This window comes from Helianthus annuus, chromosome 17 (assembly GCF_002127325.2).
Source record: "Helianthus annuus cultivar XRQ/B chromosome 17, HanXRQr2.0-SUNRISE, whole genome shotgun sequence".
In the NCBI taxonomy this organism is placed as follows: domain Eukaryota; kingdom Viridiplantae; phylum Streptophyta; class Magnoliopsida; order Asterales; family Asteraceae; genus Helianthus; species Helianthus annuus.
The window spans coordinates 165,804,890-165,829,956 of NC_035449.2; the positions used below are offsets into that span (position 1 = coordinate 165,804,890).

Here is a 25,067-nt window from a genome sequence, read left to right on the forward strand (position 1 = left end):
ACACCACTGTATTAATACGAATGAAGGTTCCGGTTACAAGCACAATGTTTACAAATCTAACTTGCAAACTCTCAAAGTGTGTGTGTGTGTTTTGACAGGATGCTCTCAACAATCTCTCTATCTCTCGGGTGTGCACTATCAGAACTGTCTAACACATACACTGCATGGGTATATATATACCCAGCCCATGATGTCTGGTCCGAAGGATCCGATAGATGATCGAAAGATCATCTATCGATGACAAAACTGTTCGAATGATCCACATATACTTCGAAGGATTGCATATCCTTCGAAGTCCAACATTATCCTTCGTAGCCTATCTTTCGATGTCATCGAAGGATCTACAATATCCTTCGATGAGCTATCCTTCGACACAGAACATCTTACAACATTTACAAACTGTTGTCCAAGTCAAACCGGAGGATGGTTGACTTGGTCAACTTACAACACTAACCAGGACATCGTTTACATCGTGACCGAATACAGACAAAGTACAGACACAAGTGCACCAACAAACTCCCCCTTGGCTGTAGCTTTGTCTTGATCTTCTATAATTGTAGACTCGTCTCGAACTTCGACGGTCTTTGGTCTTCGAGTTCCCAAAACTCTGATGTCCTTTCAAGTCTTCATTGTCGGAGGATCTTCAAAGTCTTCACGTCTTGAAAGCAGAGAGTGTATCAACAAACTACCCGTATCATGTAGGAAGTGTGTTAACAAACTCCCCCTTAACATAAGCTCCCCCTAGAGTTATGCTCGCGAAATACTTTATCTTTATGAAGTGAGATCCTTGTGGAGTTGATGATGGCCAGCGGCAACTCGATCATCTTCATCATTTGAGTGCCTTCATGTCGTGTCTTCATTCCAAAGCTTTGTCATCGACCATGTTCTCCAAGCCTTTAGAATCTGCACATGCAAGAAATCTAAACGCGTAATGAGAACACTGCTTGGAATATATTTAATCATAAACAAGTGACACACGCATGACCATGTCACAATCAAACACCGTCCGACAGTTTGAAAGTTTAATAAATTTATCAATTTCAATTTCTAACTTTCAAAACATGCAAATTTCGACCATTTATGAAGATTTAGTCAATTTGGTTTTCTTTTAGGTTTCAGGCAACGAAGACTCGAGTTCCAACATCGTACGATCGAAAATAAGGTAGAAATAAAATCTTTTTGGCATTTTTGAATTTTTCAAATGTAAAGACTGAAAGCAGTAAATAAATATGTACAGACATTCTTTTTGCGAGTTTCGAGGGTAAGAGAATCATATCAGTGTACGGTCATGCCAAAAAGCTCTTGTTGTTCAGTTAGTTAATATTAAGATAAGCATCCTATAACAATTATCGGTATTGTTGTCCACTTAAGCTCAACTTATCAGATGTAATCATGTTTAGGAGATACGTTAGGGTATGATTAATACTTACCGACCGGTGTTCATCCACATCACGACACATTCCCGTATCAAGGTATGCACGAGGGTTCATCTTACCGGTGAGTATACCGATTATCATCTGTTTGACCGTATATGATGTGAGATTCTCACTTATTTTGATTTGAAAACAAGTCCTTTGTGATATAATCACTTATTTATGAGGAACTTGATTTTCATATGCATGAGGGCACAGGAGCAAGTCCGTGAACAGGTCAGTACTTTCGTACAGCAGAGAGACGAACTTGACTCCCGGATAATGTGATATTTTATCACTTATTTGATATGGACATGTGATTGTTTATCACTTATTGAGGTCGAATGCAGTATGTATTATGTACACGTATGTGTAGTATCATGGAAGATCTTAGACTTAGTCTATTTATAGAAGCAACCATGATACCCAGATGATAAGCAGCATAAAGACCGAATATCTCAGAACCTCGGCAATCTATCAAACGAAATTTCGGTACTAAGACCATATGCCAATGAATGGTTCCCACCTGGTCTTCAGTCGGTTTAAGATTTATATCACCCTGCACACTTTAAAATGATTGTGAGCCTACCGATACATCTTATATAGAGCTGCTTATCGTTTTTTTTTATTTAAGATTTAAAGAGGTTTGGATAGACCACTGATGTACTATCACTTTCTCTTTTGCTCGCCAGGAAACTCATTTTTGATTTTCTATTGTTTTTGTGTTTTTGAAATTTTTCGATGTTTTTGGATTTTCATATTTTTGGATTTACTCCCCCTAAAATCAATAAACTAAGACAAATTTAAAAACACAAAGGTGTTTACAAAAATGATTTTCCAATGTTGGTTTTACTCTTGCTTGACCTTAATGCCGTTTACCAATAATAAAAAGTCAAATCTTGATTTGTCAAACGCTTTGGTAAATAAGTCGGCACGTTGGTCATCGGTGTGGACCTTAACAACATCGATTAGCCTTTTCTCAAAGCAATCACGTATGAAGTGATATTTGATTTCGATGTGTTTGGTCTTTGAATGCTGCACAGGATTTCTAGTGATATCTAAAGCAGCAGAATTATCAACGTAAATAGGAGTAGTTAGGAATTCAAAACCGTAGTCCCGCAATTGTTGTTGGATCCAAAGAACTTGGGAGCAACAACTTGAGGCAGCAATGTATTCAGCTTCGCATGTTGATGTAGCGACGCATGTCTGCTTCTTGCACTGCCATGTGACTAGGCGATTTCCTAAAAACTGACATCCAGCCGTTGTGGATTTGCCGTCGATTTTGCATCCGCCAAAATCAGAATCACTGAATGCAACCAATTCAAAGTTATTATCCTTAGGGTACCACAGACCGGTGTCCGGGTAAGCCTTCAAATAACGAAAAATCCTTTTAACAGCTGCAAGATGTGAGGCCTTCGGATTAACTTGATATCTGGCAAGCAGGCACGTTGGGAACATTATGTCTGGCCTTGATGCTGTGAGGTACATAAGAGATCCGATCATTGCGCGATAGTTTGAGGGACTAACAGCTTCACCCTTCAAGTCTGGAGTAATTCCGTGATTAGTTGGCAATGGGGTACCAATGGGCGTTGCATCAGACATCTGGAACCGGTTCAAGATGTCACCAACATATTTAGTCTGATGGATGAATATCCCAGACTCCGTTTGTTGAACTTGAAGGCCCAAGAAGAAGGTCATTTCCCCCATAGCACTCATCTCGAATTTATCCTGCATAATGCGCTCGAATTCCCTACACAAGACAGCATTAGTAGAACCAAAAATAATATCATCAACATATACCTGTACCAGTAGAAGATCTCCATCTTGTTCTTTGATGAAGAGAGTACAGTCGATAAGACCCCTACGAAAACCGTTCTCCAGCAGATAGTGTGATAAGGTTGCGTACCAAGCTCGCGGTGCTTGATGTAGACCATAGAGAGCTTTGTTGAGCAACCAAACCCGATCGGGATGGATAGGATCTTCAAAACCTGGAGGCTGTTCGACGTATACCTCTTCTTCCACCACACCATGTAAGAAAGCACTTTTCACGTCCATTTGATAAACCTTGAATCCTTTGAAGGACGCATAGGCTAGAAAGATTCGAATTGCTTCGAGACGTGCCACTGGTGCATACGACGTTGTAGTCGATGCCTTCTATCTGACGAAAACCTTGAACGACTAAACGTGCTTTGTTTCGGATAACAACTCCGCGGTCATCCTTTTTGCATTTGAAAACCCAACGGGTACCAATCTTCTTGTACCCAGGAGGTTTCTCTACCAGCTTCCAGACACCCAGCTTCTGGAATTGTTGCAATTCTTCCTGCATGGCTTCCACCCATGAGTTATCTTTCAAGGCTTCTTTCCAAGTTCTTGGTTCTTCCTGTGAGACATAACACGCGAAAGACCAATCATTTTGTTGCCCGGATTCTCGAATTGCTGCATACAGGCCTGCATTGTTGTTGTTTCGCAACATGTTTCTTGTTTGAATGCCACTTTGCACATTTCCAATGATGTTTTGTTGAGGATGGGTATTATGAATCCTTGTCTCAGGATTATCTCGAACTGGAATATTGATACCCAGGTTGTTGAGATTGAGATCAATAACCAAATCAAGGCCCGGAATTGACGAAGAGGATGATGCAATAGCTTCAGCTGTTCTGTGGGCATCCACTGGAGGAGTACCCTCTGAAGTACCATGAACTGCTGTTGTAGGAGCTTCTTGATCTGCATCTAGAAATTCATCATCCTCTGAAGATTCGTTCAACTCGGTTGCATCATGAAAATCCTCATTGTTGAGAGTATTGTTGTTCACCGAAGTAGATGGTTCTTGATTGACAAGAATTGGACGAACCACGGGTGAAACTGTTGCATTGTCACTCTCGAAAAACATCCTAGCCGCAGCATTTTCTTCAACGGCTTCAACATTGATCGAATTGAAAAAGTCATCGTACTCAAACATCCAAGGTTGACCAGGACATTTGACTGGCAAGGTGTGCCTTTGTACTCTGACCTCAGACCATTCCTCGACCCTTTTAGTCTCTAGATTCCAGACTCGTAAGTTAGGGGTGGCATACCCAAGAAAGTATCCCTCAATTGCTCTTGCCCAAAACTTTCCATTAGGATCGATCATTGTGTAAGGAGCTCCAAACGGTTCAAGATAAGACAGATCTGGTTTTCGTTTGTTGATAAGCTCAAAGCAGGTCTTGTTATGTCTTTTGACTGTAAGGACTCGGTTCAGTGTATAGCATGCAGAGGCCACAGCTTCAGTCCAGAATGGAATGGGCAACTGCGACTCTACTAACATTGTCCTAGCAGTCTCAATCAATGTGCGGTTCTTACGTTCAGCGACGCCATTTTGTTGAGGAGTATAAGCTGCACTAAATTCATGAAGAATACCCTTTTCAGTGCAAAACTCCGCCATGGCATGATTCTTGAATTCGGTACCATTGTCGCTACGTATCCGCTTAACCTTTAGCTTGTACAAATTCTCAATCTGAACGATCAAGTTTTTGATAATTCCAAAGGTTTCACTCTTGTGTGCCATAAACGCTACCCAAGAAAATCTTGAATAATCATCAGTAATCACGAGACAGTATTGATCACCCCGAATACTTTTGTGCTTGACAGGACCAAACAAATCCATGTGCAAACGTTCGAGGGGAATTGCCACCGTGTTGATCTTCTTTGTAGGGTGCTTCTTCTTTGTTTGTTTACCCTTTTGGCACGAAACACAGACGTCTTGAAGATGGAAATTTTTTAGAGGAACACCATTCACCAATTCATTTGAAACCAAATGATTCATTTTGCGCAAGTGAATGTGACCCATACGTCTATGCCAAGAGATAGTGTCTTTTTCTGTGGCTTTTGAAACGAAACATGTTGCTTGTGCAGACGTAGTAATAGCCTGGCTCATGTCAAGGACGTATAAATCATTTATCCTTGGAGCCGACAAGAGAATCCATTCTTTTGGAATTTTGAAGCCGGGCACATAACATCCATTAGCATCAAAGTGTACTGAGAATTGCTTGTCACAAATTTGAGAAACACTAAGAAGATTGTGATCAAGTTGTTGCACGAAATTGATCTTGTCAAAGCTGACAATCCCGTTGGATATCATTCCTTCACCCGTTATGTATCCACCCTTATCTCCAGCAAAAGCAACATAACCGCCTCTAATAGATTTGACGTCGTAGAGAAGCTTCATGTCGCCTGTCATGTGCCTGGATGCCCCACTATCAACAATCCAGTGACTACTGATAGTTCCTCCTGGAACACCCTGCACATGAACTCAAATAATTAGTTGGAGATGGGGACCCAAGCCATTGTGGTCTTGGGTCTTCCATTTTCATCAATAACAATAACTTCTTGTCTTTGATGATTGGTGAATTGAGATGGTCCCCCTGATTCAGTAACCGTTTTTGGTTTCCAAGCTTGTTTTGTTTCACCAATTTTATTCTTTAAAATTTTAACTCCATTGTTGTTTGAAGTTTTTGAGTTGTTTGGTTTTACAGAAACAGCTGTTTTGTTAACCACATCGGTTTTAATTGCCTTTTTCGATCTTCTTGACCTGTTTCCGTTTCTGTTTCTTTTCCCTTTCTTTTATAAGGCGGGGATCTTGTTTCACAGAAACAGATCGCTTACGGTCATTGTGGTCACAGGGATCATCAACTTTTTCTTTCTGCTTATGAAGATATGGGCAATTTCTAATAATATGCCCAATGGTTCCACACTCAAAACATGACCTTCGTTCAACAAACCCCGAAGAATCATGTGATCGTCTAGCCGATGATGTTGAACTTTGTGAACCCGAGGTACTAGGTTTTGAACTGCTTGGTTCATTTCTTTTCTCGACAATAGCTTTCTTGACAAAATCTAAGTTAGATTGATTTTCAAACTTTTCAATTTTGTCTGTTCCCGTCGATTTCACAAAGTTAACGTTTTTCTTCTTCTTTTGGTTCGGCTTCTTTTGGGCTTGAGCCGGTGATTTTCTTTTGGGCTTGGTGTGATTTTGCTGTTTTGGCACTGTTGGTAATTTCTTGTTGCCAAATTGCTTTCGAATTTCAGCCTTTGGAATAGGAGGACACTGTGTAACTGTAACATGTGGTCCTGCCTTTCCCAAAAACTTACTCGTCGAATTTTCAAAAACTTTACTGATTAAAGATTGATTAACATTTTTAATCGGAAAGTCTTTGTCTGAATAAATCTTATCATCACCAACCAGAGTGTACAGTAAATTCACACTCTCCGACTCTTTCTCAGACACAGGCTCGATTGCAACAGTCTTAGCGGGTTTGGTAGGAGGATCACATAGAATGTAATTCTCAAGAGGTATGTCCTCATCTTTAACCACCGCATCAGACTTTGCTGAATCAGTATCATCAGATTCATCATCAGAAGAATCAGCATCCTCAATCACAACTGGAGGATCTTGATTCTGTTCAGCACTTACAAATGTATCTGCTGACACATCTGAATCTGAGGATACTTCTTTTTAGTATCCGAGCCCTGCAGCAAACTCTTTCACATCTAGAGGCACAGATGGTTCAAAGAACACTCTGTCCTCCTCATCCGGCATGGCATCATAATTGTGTCTAACTGGTGATGGACATTTCTTGTAGCCAATGCATGTGACATCCCTCTTTTCCTTCTGCACGTCAATGATGTGATCTAACACATAGCTAGAGCTCAAATAACTGTCTAGCTTGAGTTGGATTGCATCACTTTCGGTTTTCACACAAGCCATCTCTTTTTGCATAATCTCAAGGCGAGATATATACAAATTAATATCAGTTTGTTTTCTTGAAACCATTTTAGTCAGTTCAGTTTTATCTTTCTTTAATGTTTCAATTACTGACTTGAATTCTTTTTCATGGTTTTCATAAAACATGTTGGCTTCTGTGCATTTTGAGAGATCCACAGTCAATTTCTGATTGTGGATGAATGTCACATCATATTTCTCTTGCAAAGCTTCGTGTTTGCTTTGCAATTCACACCACTTAGCACTCAAGGAACCATGTTTGTCTTGCAAGTCAAACAAACTAGCTTGTAAAGCATCATGTTTGGCTTGCAACTCAGACATGTTTCCCTCTAAATCAGCACATTTAGCATGCAAGCTATCACAGTTAACACAATTAGCAGTAGTGGGTTCATCGACACATACCTGACTTGATGAACTGCCGACATTAGCCATAAAGGCTGAATGAAGAGAAGACGAAGTAAAAGCAGCTTGATCCACCAAAATAGATCTTCTATCAGTTCTGGCTGCAGCTTCCTCTAAAAGTTCATCAATATCTGCATCGATTGCTGCATTTGATGTCTCACCCACATGATCATCACCAGAATTGGATGATTCTTCATCAACACTCCTGCTGTACCCAGAAGAGTCTTCATCTTCAGACGATTCACCACCACTGGCGGAAGATTCTCCAACACTGGTGTGAACTAACTCCTTCACAACTTGAGCAAAACACGCCGTTCCATCGGGAGCATCACCACCCAACTGGATTGACCAGTCACAACCTTCATCCACCTGAACTGCAAGTGCCCGGTTAGTTTGGTTGTTGACAGGCACCAATGTACGCTCATTATTTCTGTTTTGCTGGTTGCCTTGGTTTCTGAAAGGGTTTTGATTCCCGTGCTGGGCTGGCTTTGTACATTCCCTCTTAAAGTGACCCCATTCACCACAGTTGAAGCACTTAACTGCCTGTTTATCGAACCCATACTTGGTGTCTCGCTTACTTTCCAAGCTGGTTCTGCCAGTACTTTCCATCCAATCCTTTGCCCTTCTCACAGCACTAGCAAAGGCCCACTTGATATCCATCAAGTCCATCTCTTCTTTATCAATCTGCCGATAATCTTCTTGTGTCAAATTAATGTTGCCAATCTGACCTTCTATTAACCCACAGTACGCGCTCACTACAGTGTTAAGTAGCTCCATGTGTTCCTTAGCTACTTCTACACTGACTTTAGAGAAGCTTGAAGTGTCGAGCTGCACTGTACTTGGCTTTGTTTGTTGACCAGCAGATGATGTTCCTCCATAACACGCACGTTGTTGTTGAGCAGGAGGAGGAGGAGGTGGTTGTATTGGATTTCCATACATGTCTGTGGTGGGAGGTGGCTTGACAGGAACTTGCACAGTATTTCCATACATATCTGTGCTTGTGACAAAAGCTGTTTGCAGAGGAGCATGAGAACCAGGGTTGCTTGGCACAATGGCTCTTGAAGAAGAAGTACTTGTAGTTCCATAATACATTTCTGGATTCTGTGGCACTGGAACTCTCTTAGCTTTCAAGGTTTCTTCTTGATCCTTGTTCTCCAACAACTGCACGAAGTCGTTGATGTTTGTAGTCGCCATAACCCCATTATACTTTAAAATCTCCAGAAAACTGTTCCATTGGGGTGGCAATGCATCAGCAAACTTCTTCACAACTTCTGTCTGAGTTGTTGTCACGCCAAAATTGTTCAACTCAGTAAGCAAATGATAAAATCTGCTTGTCATATCTCCCAAAGACTCCTTATCCAAGCATGCAAAACCGTCAAATTCCTTCTTGAGCAGATCATGACGCAATTGACGTGTTGCCTCATTCCCTACTCCTCTGGTCTTTAAACCGTCCCACAACTTCTTCGTAGTCTTGAAGCTGACAAACTGGTGATAAATATCTTTGCTTAACGCCTGAGTGAGAATGGCGTAAGCTTTCTTTTCCAGATCATAAGTTTTCTTCTGATCCTCTGGAAGATCTGCAAATGTGGCAGTCGAAGAAGCAGCAACCTCGATAGCTTGATCAAAATCTGTGGTGAACCGTATCCACAGCTCTGTATTCTGACCCAGAACATATGTACGGAACCTGTCAGCCCAACCCGGATACTCGTTTAGATGCATCAGCTTAGGAGGTCGATTCAAACTTCCAGTTTCGCTTTCGCTCAATAAGATACTCTGAATGCTCGGAGTTTGATTCGAAACTAATGCCCACTGATTTCCCTGAGAAGATGTCGATACCGGAGACTCGGCCCATGAAGGCGATAGACTTATAGACGTGTACTTTCCACTGTCAGGAGCCGGAGTACCCCACCATGAGGGAGTGGAACCAGAACTTGTATATTTACCACTGTCTGGGGCCGGATTCCACCAATTCGGATTCATGATTGATAAGCAAAATAAATGCTAAGTGAGAATTTCGAAAGATCACACAGCCGAAGGATCCTGGTCCGAAAGATCTGAAATCACAGAAACTTGTTAACAATAAAAGACCACTATCGAAAGATCAAATCTTGTTCGAAGGATCAACAGTGCTCGAAAGACCACTGTTGAATCTCGAACAATGATTTCGAAAGATTCACAAGCTCGAAGGATTCACTATTTGAAAGATCCCTATCTTTCGAGCAAAATCCTTATCTTTCGAATAAAAATCTTTCGAATAGATTCCCTTGGTCGAAAGATATGTTTCGGACTTCGAAGGATGGGTCGAAAGATGATGATCTGTCGAGCCTTCCTTGATCGAAAGATGGTCTTTCGAAGTCGAAGGATATCTTTCGAGAGATTCTGACACACTGACGCTGATGTGACAGGTTGGTGAAAAGGTGATGGGTTGGTAAGTCAACTTTCGGCAAAAGGGATGTGCAGGTTGTACTTTCCCACCAACTTTGAAAATTTTGCCAAAAATGAACACCTTATCCAGAACTGGTCACCGGACTATTGACCGGAATTTTCGCCGGAAAAACACCAAATCACTTAAAAACAAGTTTTCAAGTTACCCAACCCAACCTTGAACACTCCCGAAGGTTTAGAAACCGTTTTTCAGTTTAGGGATGCAAGAAAAACCACCAAAACGGGTGCTAAACCAAGTGTCCAAGAACTCGAACAACCCGGTTTTAAACAAGGTAAAGAGCCAAGCTCTGATACCACTTGTAGGTCCCTCTACGGAGGATGACGAACCTAAACCTTGTTATACAAACCCACTAGCGAGTGCGGAATCCAAGCTAGCAAGCAAACCGGGATGAAGCAAGTATAAACACAAACACACAAGGATTCACCGATTAACACCACTGTATTAATACGAATGAAGGTTCCGGTTACAAGCACAATGTTTACAAATCTAACTTGCAAACTCTCAAAGTGTGTGTGTGTGTTTTGACAGAATGCTCTCAACAATCTCTCTATCTCTCGGGTGTGCACTATCAGAACTGTCTAACACATACACTGCATGGGTATATATATACCCAGCCCATGATGTCTGGTCCGAAGGATCCGATAGATGATCGAAAGATCATCTATCGATGACAAAACTGTTCGACTGATCCACATATACTTCGAAGGATTGCATATCCTTCGAAGTCCAACATTATCCTTCGTAGCCTATCTTTCGATGTCATCGAAGGATCTACAATATCCTTCGATGAGCTATCCTTCGACACAGAACATCTTACAACATTTACAAACTGTTGTCCAAGTCAAACCGGAGGATGGTTGACTTGGTCAACTTACAACACTAACCAGGACATCGTTTACATCGTGACCGAATACAGACAAAGTACAGACACAAGTGCACCAACATAGAGGCACATGTAAATCATTTGAGATATCAATAAAATATCCATTCCCCCAATTTCTCTTCTTATCTCTATAATGTTAATAGGCTAGTTGTTTCAAACACGTTATCAGCACGAGTTGCTTTTGGAGTTGGATCGTATTATCACAAGGTAAATTAATTTTCATTGTTCTTCATTCTCTTAAACGTATATTGCAATTCACACAATGCTATGTTCATAGATTTGTTTTGTTCTCTCTTAAATCTCACAAAATAATTCACAAGTTTACTTATTATACAAGTCTGGATACTTATATTTATTGTTTACTAATATATTTTCACAATAAAATGGAATGTTGATTCATGTTTCTTATAAACAGGAAGGATAGTGATTATCTCATTATTTTTTTTATTATAGATATTGAGTGCAAAATATATTCCATATCTTTATAATTGATGATAAAACTCATTTTGTCATTTAAACTAGTTAATAATACTTTCGGTATGTTGATGGACCTTACGGACAGATTCAATCAAGAAACAAAACACATAAAATGTTTTGTTCAAAGGTCCATTATGATATATATTATTGATTATACCTTTTAAAAAAAGGAGGTGAGAACGGTTTTCTGTTTCCTTTTAATGTCAAACCATAGAACTTTATTCCATCTTTCACAATCAAAGGTTTTGTTTTTAATGAATTCTAAGAGTCTTAATAAATGGCAATATATTTGATAAAATTGGACTTTAACCCCTTGGGCTTGCTTGTCTCTTTTAAAATTCCTGCCAGTTATTATGAGATAGAATTAAGATATGATAAATGACAGTTTATTATAATCCGATGAGTTTTGTTAGGCTTATAGAACTAATTATATTAAGTATTGTAATTTAAATTTACATATTTATTTGTTTGGATTTATTATAAGTTGGTAAAACATACAAAAATAAATAAATAAAATTCACTTGTAGTATAATTTAATATTTCATTACTGGTTACATGTTCATTAATTACCAGATTATATTTACTTGCTTATTAATCTATAAACTATATGCAATTGTTTATTATGTTATCACAATGCAATATTAGTATATCACTGTTTAGCGGCAAATTTTGAAGAAGTAAAAAGTATATGTATTTCAAATTATTGGCCTCTTCCATCGATTAACTAACCTAATATCTATATATGCATGGACATATCACATACAAATACATGTAAACAAACTTTATATTGGTAATGTCTAAATACATTATCATTTTGTTAGTCTTGTTTTATTTTATAGTCAATAATGGTTACTAAATTTTATTTGATTATAATTTGGATAACATGCATTAATCTATGCGTATTTCTTTAATATAGTTAATCATGTCGAACCTTGCAAAGCTTGAGTTTATGGCCTTAGACATCACTGGAAAAAATTATTTGTCATGGGCTTTGGATGCTGAAATCCATCTAAATGCCAATAACCTTGGGGACACAATTAAAGAAGGAAATAAAACAAGTACCCAAGATAAAGCAAAGGCGATGATTTTCTTACGCCACCATATTCATGAGTCATTGAAAAATGAATATCTCACTATCAAAGATCCACTCGTCCTATGGACCAATTTAAAAGAAAGATATGACCATCAGAAAACAGTAATATTACCAAGAGCTCGTTATGAATGGATAAATTTAAGGTTGCAAGACTTTAAGTCTATAAGTGAGTATAACTCAGCAATGTTTAGAATCACGTCACAATTGATTCTATGTGGTGAAAATATTACTGATAAGGAGATGTTGGAAAAAACATTCTCCACCTTTCACGCCTCAAACATTGTCTTGCAACAACAATATCGTGAAAGGGGCTTCACCAAATACAGTGACTTAATATCATGTTTGCTTGTGGCTGAGCAAAATAATGAGCTACTAATGAAAAACCATGAAACTCGTCCGGTTGGTACGACCCCGTTCCCAGAAGTGAATGTGGCAACATATAATGACCAAAGTGGAAGTCACGGACGTGGTCGTGGCTATCAACGTGGGCGTGGTCATGGTCGTAGTCGTGGTCGTGGTCATGGACGTGGACGTGCATATGGTCGGGGGAATTATCATGGTGTTCAATTCAAAAATAGAAGAACCCACCAGAAGTTGCATGATAATGAAAAGAAATCCAATGATGAAAGAGGTAAAAAGAAAAGTGGAACCTCATCTAATGCATGCTATCGATGTGGTGGTAACAACCACTGGGCTGGTACATGTCGTACAGCCAGACACTTAGTAGAGCTTTACCAACAATCTATAAAAGACAAACAAAAAGGAATAGAGACAAATTTCACATATGAAGATGGAAATGTTGATGTCCCAAGTGGTGAAAAGGACCATTCTAATGCAACTAATCTGGATTATGATGATTTCCTTATCGAGCAAGCCAATTTGGATTCTGGTGATATCATGGCTGATACAAACCAGTTGGATGCTTGCAATTTTCCCTATGCATGAATGATTATATTTATAATTATGTTATTTCCTTGATGTTTTATTAAGACATTTTGTTTGGGATTTTGTTATGCTTTGTTTTTGGGGCATTTTATGAAATTGTTATGTTTGAACCATATTATACTTTTATTTATGAAGCTTTATTTTGTTTTGAAGCATATGGAGAATTCAACTAAGCTTCATATTAATGGTGAAGATGTATGTCTAATAGACTGTGCTACTACACATAAAATCCTAACGAAAAGGGATTATTTCTCTAGTTTAACAATGAAAAAGGTAAGCGTTGGTACTATATCTGGTAAAACAAAGTTAATTGAAGGCTTTGGAGAAGCATATGTAGTTCTACAAAGTGGAACTTTGCTCAAAATTAACAATGCCTTATTTTCCCCACTGTCTCAAAGAAATCTGATAAGCTTTAAAGATATTCGTCTAAATGGATATCATCTTGAGACTACATGTGAAGGACATGATGAGTACCTTCAAATCACAAATATTATTTCGGGAAAAAAGCACATATTAGAGAGGTTACTCGCATTTGCCTCTGGTTTGTATTTGTAACACCTCGAATTTTTGTGTCCAATGATGTGTTAACACGTGTCGTTTGATTACACGTGGCATCCATAATAAATAAAGGACTAATTTTGGCAAACCTTGAAAGTATATAAATTCGAGGGTTATAAATGTCAACAAGGGTAAATATATTGTATAGTAACCTTAAATAATGCTTGTACCTTCAAACGAATAAATCATAAATCGTACGGAAGCGAAACGCGGAAGAAAGTGAGAGATTACGAGCTACAGGGGTTAACTGTGTCAACATGTTTAATTATACCTCTGAGTGACCCTTTAACGTTCCCAAGGCTTCGTAACCGTATTACACGCTCACTAGAATATACAGTATAAATTCCGCGAAGTTCCGTTCTAAAACGAAAGAGTTATACTCAGATTCGTATGAGAAGGGTTAAAAGCGTCAATTATGAAAGTTAAGGCTTTCTGATCAATTATTAAACTAACCGGGGACTTAATAACGCGGGTAAATAACACGAGGTCCTTCGTTGTAATTAACCGAGGGCCAAACCGCAAAGTTACCCCTTCAAAACCGAAAGGTCAGGTAAATCATTACGAAAGATTTCGTTATTAATGGCCAGATTCTGTCATCATTACAAAAGGATTTGAAAATCCTGAAATATTAACCTCTCGCGGCCCGCGAGAAGGTTAAGGGTAAGTTGAGGCGGGCCGCGAGCCACCTCAATTACGCGCCTGAGTTCTTAACCTCAGGCGGCCCACGTGAAGGTTGCATGGAATGTCCATGCGGGCCGCGTACTACGCCCAGATGCAGAAAGTTGATGTTTTCTTGACTTTTGGAGCCTTTGAACGATCAAACACCAATGTATGAGGCATGGGCACCCTACACTTGACCCATAGCTTCAGGGGACACCTACCCATCACCCCTGACCTGTTGTAGTGCTTGTAATGATCATGGTTGCTTGGCATTGGCTATAAATAGCCACCTTAAGCTCATAACATTCACACAACACAAAACACACATCTCTGATCATTCTAAGTGCTCCCAAGCATCCATCTCTGCTCTATAAGCAAGAAACAACTTCTGTAAGTCGTTCACAATCAATTTGGTCTTGCATTTCCATAGCTATAGCTTATAAACACAACCGTCGTAACTAACGGTTGGCATTACAATAACTTGCAAATGGTTCAGTCTTATGACGAATCAAAAGTAGTTTTGAGTTGGTATTTATGTGGGTAATAAACCTCTAAAAGGGTTTCCCCTGATCACCACTCTAACTATGTCAAATGTCGAGTCAAACGTGCGGTTAAAAAGTCAACAGAAAGCTATTTTAGCGATTTACGCATAATCTGTAATGTATATGTTATGGAACCTGTTTTGACACTCATAAAATATGATATTAAGTATATAAACTTGTTTGCGCTCGTTTGAATCGATCATTTGCTATATTGAACCGGTTCGGAGCCGAATGTCGCAAAAGTTTGACTTTTGCTTTGACTTCAGTTCTGACCCGTTTTAGTAAGGTATAGATATGCCTTAGGACTCTCTTAGGACCAGGTCACATGTTGGTATAAACCTCTGTGATCGGTTCATGAGTTATCCGAGTTTTTACGAGTTTCCGTCATTCGCCTAAAAGTTGACCGTAACGGCCTTTTTAAAATAAAACGAGTATTTCGGACACGTGAACGGACCAGAACCTTGCTCATTAAATTATAAGCATGTCCGTAAAGTTTCACGCCAATCCGAGGTCTAGAATGAGAGTTATGCTAATTAGCGCAAATTAAATAAACTTTTGTAATAAACGGCGCAATTAGCATAACGCCTATCTAAGCCAAGATTTCGTCACCAAAACTTTTACCCACTGTAGTAAAATAATATTTTGGGAATTTTAAAGATTTTTAATAATTTTTACCTCGCTCATAACCTGCGGTTATGGCTACGGTTCGGTAAATACCGAATACGCCCTTTTCGGCCAAAACATGAGTTCTACAAGGTCTTTTGACCCGATTCCAGTTGCCACTGGTTTCAAATAATAAATAAAGTATTTTAAGCTTTATAAGCTGTTCGGGAAACTCAGATTTCCTGTAGAACTCAAAAAGCCCTTTAAAAAGTCTTTAAAGCGACCGATAAACCCCTACGGGGCGATATTTTAACTAAATCTCGTTATGGGCATTACGGAAGGTATCCTACTGATACCACGACCTATTTAAGGCGTATTGACTTAGGAAATAAGCGTAGGACTCACATGGTTCACCGTTTCGCCTATTGCGCGCACGGTTCGGCTTATGAAACTAGTTTTCATAATTTAGCCGATACGGGTCAAATAATATTATTTGAACCCCAAAATCCAGAATGTGAACCATAAACCCATATTAAACAAGTCTTTGAACTTGTTGGGTCCGAATCACATTCTATTCTCGGTTTTCGCCTTTTCGCGCGATTTAGCCATATTTATATTCCGGAACCAACCGGTCTAGGCTACGGCCACTATAAAGACCCGTTAGGATTCTAAGAGGTTAATTAAAACCTTCGTTCCAGATTAGGAGCCCCGGTAAAAGATATCGGCGATTTAAATCGAATTAAGGATATACTTGCAAAGGTAAATACTTTTGACTTATTTCCCCTATATGGGCTTGGGTTACGGTATATTAATACCGCTTGATTGAGCATTATATAATTCCATCGCTTAGGTGGTTAATTGATTAAATATGATCGGCTCATTTAAACAGTTTTGTTTCTTATAAGCCTTTGGGGGGTTATTGACCGTTGTCCCGGATATCCTTGGCATCATTTTACGAAATGGCCACGACCATCGACATCCCGGTGTAGGCGTACACCCGGTATATATTGTCGACATATAAAGTTTAAAAGACGTAGCCGTTGGTTTTATACTACGGTTTTACGCAATGTGGTGCGTCAATAAATCTTTAACCTGGCACGACCCGGGCTACTAAACGCATAAAAGAACATGTAAAACGTTCACAAGATTATTATAATTTTCCCAAGTTATAAAAGAGTTTGTGCCTTGTGCATTCAAATCAATTTTAATAAACATTTTTCAAATGTGTCAGTTGAATGTATTTACCAGTGTAAACTGACGTATTTTCCCCAAAAAGATTAAATGCAGGTACTAAACGTAATGGGCCGGTATTAGCTTCCTTAGCATCATAGATAGTCTCGCAAACTTGATGCGATATCTGAATGGACAATATTTTTCTATTTTCGATCCACTGTGGATATTCAACTTCTGTAATACATTATTATTTTCACCAGAGGTTGAAATATGTATTTATCTTTAAAGCTTCCGCTGTGCATTATATAATTGTGGTTTGACTATATTGTTGCCAACATCGTCACGGTAATCCCCCACCGGGCCCACCGGTGAAACACGTGGAAATCGGAGTGTGACAGGTTGGTATCAGAGCCAACAATTGAGTGAATTAAACACTACCCTAAAGTGTTTAACCTCAATAACACAATTGCACATACTTGAGTCTAGACATTAACTTAGGACAAATTCGGATTAATACTCCTTTTTGTCTTTAAATTTTTATTTTTATTTACGACTTTTAATAAGTTTTGAAGCAGGAAAATGCCACCTGTTATATTTCGCGGACGAGGAAGGGGAAGACGAGGCCGAGGAGAGATCGTTACCCGTAACGATCATGAAGCTGGGCCATCAGGTACACGACCTCCCTCAATAACAAGGAGCGAGGAACCTCAGAGACGAAGAGACCTGTACGAGCCGGCAAGGCACTCAACCTCGCACAGTTCAACACCATCCTACCGACACTCGTTCGGGCCAGACTCGGAGAACGACCCGAACAACCCACAGCCTTCCTACATCCCGCTACAACGCTCGGTGTCTCACCGTGCATTTGGGGATCCTACCCCATACTTCATAGGTCAGTTCAATCCGGCTGACTATATACAGGAACCTTCTGGATTCGTTCCGCTTGGTCCTCAAGACCATTTTTCTGAAGACCCCATGGATGAAGACGAGGATCCTACTGAACCAGCACGTGGTACGCCCACGCATCCGATCGAAATCTCCGATGGATCTTCCTACCATGGTCCTCAATACCAAGGCCCTGACAGCTTTATGGCCTTGTTCGATCAGCATGAGTGGTATTACACACCATCTCACCATGAGTCGTCGCAGCAGCAACATCCGCGAGATCCTTCTGAGGATCCGCACTTCGAGGCAGTGACGCCACCGCCTCCCCCAGCTACTCAGCCAATAATGCCCGATCCGCCAAGGCGAAGAAGATCAGGCGCGAGAATGTCTACCCGTGAAAGGGATTTCCACTTTAGCACCCCTCGACATTCAAGTGGTAGCCATAATCCATCCTTGCCGGAGGAAGGGCCTTCAAGCCCAGCTCACGAGGCGAACTCAGCACCGGTTGCACGAAATTCGCCGCCATTTGGGGACGACCGCCCGTTACCTCCGTACGCAACAAACTATAATCCGTATGAGCCATCAACACAAGCGCACTACAACTACAACTACGAGCGCGACCCCTATGTGGTAGCGGCCAGGTACGACGCCCGCTATCCAGACAGAGCTCACGGACCTCCAAGAGCGCCAGATTACTCAGCTCATGGGTATCCAGCGCCACCAAGACCCCCAGTTCCTCAAGCACAACCACGTTTCTCTCCCCTGAGCAGGAGGAGATACTCCAGCGGTTAGACCGCGTGGAGAGAGAGTTTGAGGAAGAGAAGAAAAGCCACCGAGGCTTCCTGAAGGGCTTGGCGAGCCTATTGAAGGGCAAGAAGAAAAAGCGAGACCACTAGCCCTAATGGTTGTACTAGTGTAATTTCTCTTTATAAATAAGTCCCTGCGTGGACACATTATAGTATTTCAGTCCTCATATGGACTTATCGTATTTTAATCCTACAAGGACATAAGTCATGAACTAGTCCCTGTATGGACCTATCTGTTATTTAACCTTATTAAAGGTATGCATTGTTTAAAAGACCCATTTAGAGCAACGTGTGATAATAGTTGAAACCTATGGAATGTACTTTATAAAGTTGTTTTCATATGTATGAAATAAATCAAAACCATTCCTTTTACATTGATCTGCCTAAATAAAGAATCTTAAAAGGTGAAACCTAGCCTGGTGTCTTTTAAGATCCGGTCATGATGGTACGACCTAATTAAAAGATTCAGATTCCCTGTTAACCTCTGTAAGCATGTTAACTCTCATGGCAGATGTGATTCGTTAAAATCACACACGTCATTCTGATACAATAATCCTTTTAAAGGATTCTAAAAGTCCCAACTAAATGATTTATGAATCGTGGGCTAGATCACGTTAAAGGTGATCACAATATAAAACATCCATTAGTGATGTAGTGCCTACGGGCCAATCACATTAAAACATCCATTAGTGATGTAGTGCCTACGGGCCAATCATATTAAAAGCATCCATTAGTGATGTAGTGCCTACGGGCCAACCTTATTAAAAGCATCCATTAGTGATGTAGTGCCTACGGGCCAATCTTATTAAAACGTCCATTAGTGGTGTAATGCCTACGGGCCAATATTATTGAAACATCCATTAGTGGTGTAGCGCCTATGGGCCATAATAATTGTCTTATAAAGACAAAGGACAGTGGTGGTTTATGACTCCCTGCCAGAAAAGAGATGAAAGAACTACGGTTCAATTCTCTATGCCTTTGATTCTCTGTAATCTCGGCCAATATTATAAAACATCCTCGTGATTAGGCTTTATGCCGCCAATACTATTATTATAGTTGAAATAGGATATATTCAAATCCTAACATTAAAAGCGTAATTAGTTAACCAGATATGGTCTCTGTTACCATGGTTAACGAATTGTCATAAAAGACAAATCCATAATAAAATTCTAAATAAAATTCTTGTTATCTTCTGTGGCAGATTTCAGTCGCAATGGCGGATCCTGATGGAAAAAACAGCCACACAAATGAAGACAATTACGATGATGCTCAAGTGCACCTAACCGGCGCACAATTAAAAGCTCTAATTGACGAAGCTGTCCAGGCAGCTCTGAATCGTCAATATACTGAGACCAACAGCAGGTCTGTGACAAAACCACTCTCTCGACCAAAGTCACAACCCAAACCACCTTCTCAACCCAAGAAGGATGACGACAGACACTCGTCGGCTGAAAACAGTGTTCATCGCGAGCGCGAGTACATTGATGCGTCTGGTGCAAAGGGTTGCACTTACAAATACTTTGTATCATGTAAGCCCCGTGAGTTTACAGGGGAGAAAGGTGCGGTTGACTGTATCACCTGGCTAGACGAGATGGACACAATAGTGGACATCAGCGGGTGCGCTGAGAGAGACGTGGTAAAGTTTGTATCCCAGTCGTTCAAGGGCGAGGCCCTAGCGTGGTGGAGGGCTTTAGTGTAGGCTTCAGGTAAGTCTGCTTTGTACAAAATGTCATGGGGGGAGTTTATTGCCCTCATAAAAGAAAACTACTGCCCTCAACATGAGGTTGAGAAGATAGAGGCGAATTTTGTCTCGCTAGTGATGACAAACCTGGATTGCCAGGCATATCTGACAAGCTTCAACACCATGTCACGCCTGGTGCCATATCTGGTGACACCAGAACCTCGAAGGATTGCCCGTTTCATTGGGGGTTTAGAGCCGACGATCAAGGCCAGTGTGAAGGCCACTAGGCCAACGACCTTCAGGTCAGTTACTGACCTCTCCTTGTCTCTTACACTAGATGCTGTCCGTCTGAGGGCACAAAGGAGCAAGGAGGCCGAGAAGCGGAAACGTGAGGATGATACCTCACGAAAGTCTGGGAAAAAGCACCGTGGAAACGGTGAGGGCAAGAGAGGGTCGGAGGCAAAGAAGGAGGGGCAATCTGATGGAAGACCTCACTGCAAGGTCTGCAAGAAACCTCACTCCAGGAAGTGTAGGTTTGCGTCTGGTTCACAGTCGCAACAAAAGACTCCATCCTGTGGGCTATGCAAGTCCAAGGATCATAAGACCGTGGAGTGCAAAAAGATAAAGGATGCAACCTGCTATGGTTGTAATGAAAAGGGGCACATCAAGAGTAACTGCCCTTAGTATGCCAAGAAGGCGGAAGAGACTAAGAAGTCAAATGCGAGAGTTTTTCGCATGGATGCAAAGGAAGCGGTCCAGAACGATAACGTGCTTACAAGTACTTTTCTCGTAAATAATATATTTGCAAGAGTACTATTCGATTCTGGAGCCGATAAATCTTTTGTAGACCAAAAATTTTGCCAACTATTAAATATGCCGATCAAAACTCTAAATATAAAATACGAAGTAGAACTGGCGGACGGCACGATGGAAACCGTCTCCACTGTTCTAGAGGGATGCGAGATATCCATTAGGAACCACTCTTTTCCTCTATCTTTACTTCCCTTCAAGCTAGCAGGTTTTGACATTGTGCTAGGCATGGACTGGTTATCCCATAACCAGGCCCAAATCATGTGCGGCAAGAGGCAGATAGTTTTAAAGACTCCGAGTGGTGAATCGCTTACCATTCGAGGAGATACGCAATACGGGTTGCCCGAAGACGTATCTATGCTTAAAGCTTCAAGGTGTTTGAACAGAGGCTGTGTAATTTACATGGCTCAGGTGTTAATAGAAGAGCCTAAGCCGAAGATAGACGATCTTCCTGTCATTTCCGAATATCCGGAGGTTTTTCCCGAAGAACTACCTGGTTTGCCACCAGATAGACAAGTGGAGTTCAGAATAGACATCATTCCAGGAGCAGCTCCCATAGCAAGAGCACCTTACAGATTAGCTCCAACGGAAATGAAAGAACTAAGGACCCAGTGGGACGAACTGCTGGCGAAAGGTTTTATCAGACCCAGTTCATCTCCCTGGGGAGCACCGGTCCTTTTTGTAAAGAAGAAGGACGGGTCGATGCGGCTGTGCATCGATTATCGAGAGCTAAACAAAGTTACTATAAAGAATAGGTATCCTTTACCAAGGATAGATGATCTATTCGACCAGCTGCAAGGAGCCAGCTACTTCTCAAAAATCGACTTGAGGTCGGGCTATCATCAGCTCAGAGTCAGAGATGAAGATGTACACAAGACTGCATTTAGGACTCGCTATGGTCATTACGAGTTTCTAGTGATGCCTTTTGGGCTCACAAATGCACCGGCTGCGTTCATGGACCTCATGAATCGCGTTTGCAAGCCGTACTTGGACAAATTCGTCATCGTCTTCATCGACGATATTCTGATATACTCTAAAAGCCAAGCTGACCACGAGAAGCATCTCCGTTGCATTCTCGAATTACTACAACGTGAGAAACTCTACGCCAAGTTCTCGAAGTGTGAGTTTTGGCTACGAGAGGTTCAGTTTTTAGGACACGTTGTAAGTGAGCGTGGTATCCAAGTGGATCCCGCTAAGGTAGAGGCGGTCATGAACTGGCAGGAGCCAAAGACGCCTACCGAGATTCGTAGTTTCCTGGGATTGGCAGGATACTACCGAAGGTTTATTGAGAACTTTTCGAGGATTGCTGCGCCCTTGATTTCTTTGACCAAGAAGAAAGAAAAGTTTATATGGGGCCCAAAGCAGCAGGAGTCCTTCGAAGTCCTGAAGCAGAAGCTAAGCAACGCTCCTGTGTTAACGCTACCAGAAGGTACTGATGAGTTCGTAGTTTACTGCGACGCATCACACACAGGCATGGGGTGTGTGCTTATGCAAAAGGGCAAGGTGATTGCCTATGCTTCAAGACAACTAAAGGTGCATGAAAAGAATTACACCACCCATGATTTGGAGTTGGGTGCCGTTGTATTTGCACTAAAGTTATGGAGGCATTACCTTTATGGTATTAAATTTGTGATTTATTCAGATCACAAAAGCCTTCAGCACTTGTTCAACCAGAAGGAGTTGAACATGAGGCAGCGCCGTTGGATGGAGACCCTGAATGATTATGACTGTGAAATCAGGTACCATCCCGACAAGGCGAATGTGGTCGCCGATGCCTTGAGCAGGAAGGAAAGGGTAAAACCCATTCGAATCAATGCCAAGAGCATTGAGGTTAAGAATAATTTGATGGAAAGGATATTAGCTGCTCAGCGAGAGGCTGTGTTGGAAGCTAATTATCCAAATGAAAAGCTAGGAGTAACTGAGGAGCAGTTGACTCTTAGCAAGGATGGAATCTTGAGGCTGAATGGACGTATATGGGTTCCGCTTTATGGAGGGCTACGAGATGTTGTTCTCCAGGAAGCCCATAGTTCCAAATACTCGGTCCATCCTGGTGCTGATAAAATGTACCAAGATTTAAAGGCAAATTATTGGTGGATAGGCTTGAAAAAGTCTGTAGCCGCCCACGTAGCAAAGTGCTTGACTTGTGCTCAAGTCAAAGCCGAGCACCAAAAGCCATCTGGCTTGCTACAACAGCCTGAACTTCTCGAGTGGAAGTGGGAATGTGTAACTATGGATTTTATAACCAAGTTACAAAAAACCAGGAAAGGAAACGACACGATATGGGTCATCGTCGATAGGCTGACTAAATCAACACATTTTTTACCCATTAAGGAGACATATAGCTCCGACATGCTAGCCCAACTGTACGTTGATAAGATTGTAGCCTTGCACGGCATACCTGTGACTATTATCTCCGACCGAGATACCAGGTATACATCTCACTTCTGGAAAAGTTTCCAGCAATCTTTGGGCACGCGCTTAAATTTTAGTACGGCTTACCATCCACAGACGGACGGTCAAAGTGAGCGTACTATCCAAACATTAGAAGACATGCTTCGTGCATGTGCGATCGATTTAGGCGGTAACTGGGATAAGAACCTACCCCTAATCGAATTCTCCTACAATAATAGCTACCATACCAGCATAAAGGATGCGCCTTTCGAGGCCTTATACGGTAGGAAATGTAGATCGCCTGTTTGTTGGGCGGAGGTAGGAGAGGTCCAGTTATCGGGACCAGAGATAGTGTTCCAAACAACGGACAAGATTGTCCAAATTCGGGAACGTCTCAAGGCTGCCCGTGATAGGCAGAAAAGCTACGCCGATCCAAAATGTAGGGATCTTCACTTCGAAGTAGGTGAAAAGGTGTTGCTTAAGGTATCACCCTGGAAGGGAGTGATGCGTTTCGGCAAGAAAGGTAAACTGAGTCCGAGGTACATAGGACCTTTTGAGGTTATTGAACGTGTCGGATCAGTCGCCTATAAATTGAACTTGCCTGAAGAGCTCAATGGAATTCATAATGTGTTCCACATCTGCAATCTCAAAAAGTGCTTCGCCAATGAATCATTGGTGATTCCACACACGGATGTGCATATAGATGAGAGCTTAAAGTTCATAGAAAAACCTTTGTCGATCGAAGATCGACAGGTAAAGAAGCTTCGCAGGAAACACGTGCCGATCGTAAAAGTCAAATGGGATGCTCGTAGAGGTCCTGAAGATACGTGGGAAGTCGAAGCTACAATGAAAGAAAAGTACCCCTATTTATTTGAGTAAATCTCGGGTCGAGATTTATTTTAAGGGGGTGAGGATGTAACACCTCGAATTTTTGTGTCCAATGATGTGTTAACACGTGTCGTTTGATTACACGTGGCATCCATAATAAATAAAGGACTAATTTTGGCAAACCTTGAAAGTATATAAATTCGAGGGTTATAAATGTCAACAAGGGTAAATATATTGTATAGTAACCTTAAATAATGCTTGTACCTTCAAACGAATAAATCATAAATCGTACGGAAGCGAAACGCGAAAGAAAGTGAGAGATTACGAGCTACAGGGGTTAACTGTGTCAACATGTTTAATTATACCTCTGAGTGACCCTTTAACGTTCCCAAGGCTTCGTAACCGTATTACACGCTCACTAGAATATACAGTATAAATTCCGCGAAGTTCCGTTCTAAAACGAAAGAGTTATACTCAGATTCGTATGAGAAGGGTTAAAAGCGTCAATTATGAAAGTTAAGGCTTTCTGATCAATTATTAAACTAACCGGGGACTTAATAACGCGGGTAAATAACACGAGGTCCTTCGTTGTAATTAACCGAGGGCCAAACCGCAAAGTTACCCCTTCAAAACCGAAAGGTCAGGTAAATCATTACGAAAGATTTCGTTATTAATGGCCAGATTCTGTCATCATTACAAAAGGATTTGAAAATC

The 25,067-nt window shown here is 41.0% G+C and overlaps 2 protein-coding genes across 2 annotated transcripts; both read left to right on the plus strand.

Annotated features, from left to right (window-relative positions):
• Positions 1 to 12,300: 12,300 nt before the first annotated feature.
• On the plus strand, positions 12,301 to 13,416 carry LOC110925184. The gene has a single exon (XM_022169153.1). It carries the CDS (start codon positions 12,301 to 12,303, stop codon positions 13,414 to 13,416), a length of 1,116 nt encoding a protein of 371 aa, XP_022024845.1.
• Positions 13,417 to 17,531: 4,115 nt separating this feature from the next.
• LOC110869412 (leucine-rich repeat extensin-like protein 5) lies at positions 17,532 to 18,629 on the plus strand. Its single transcript, XM_022118669.2, has one exon. It carries the CDS (start codon positions 17,532 to 17,534, stop codon positions 18,627 to 18,629), a length of 1,098 nt encoding a protein of 365 aa, XP_021974361.2.
• Positions 18,630 to 25,067: the final 6,438 nt, after the last annotated feature.

Coding starts and splice junctions, on each gene's coding strand:
- LOC110869412 (XM_022118669.2), top strand. CDS start 17,532: ATGCCACCTGTTATATTTCGCGGACGAGGAAGGGGAAGACGAGGCCGA.
- LOC110925184 (XM_022169153.1), top strand. CDS start 12,301: ATGTCGAACCTTGCAAAGCTTGAGTTTATGGCCTTAGACATCACTGGA.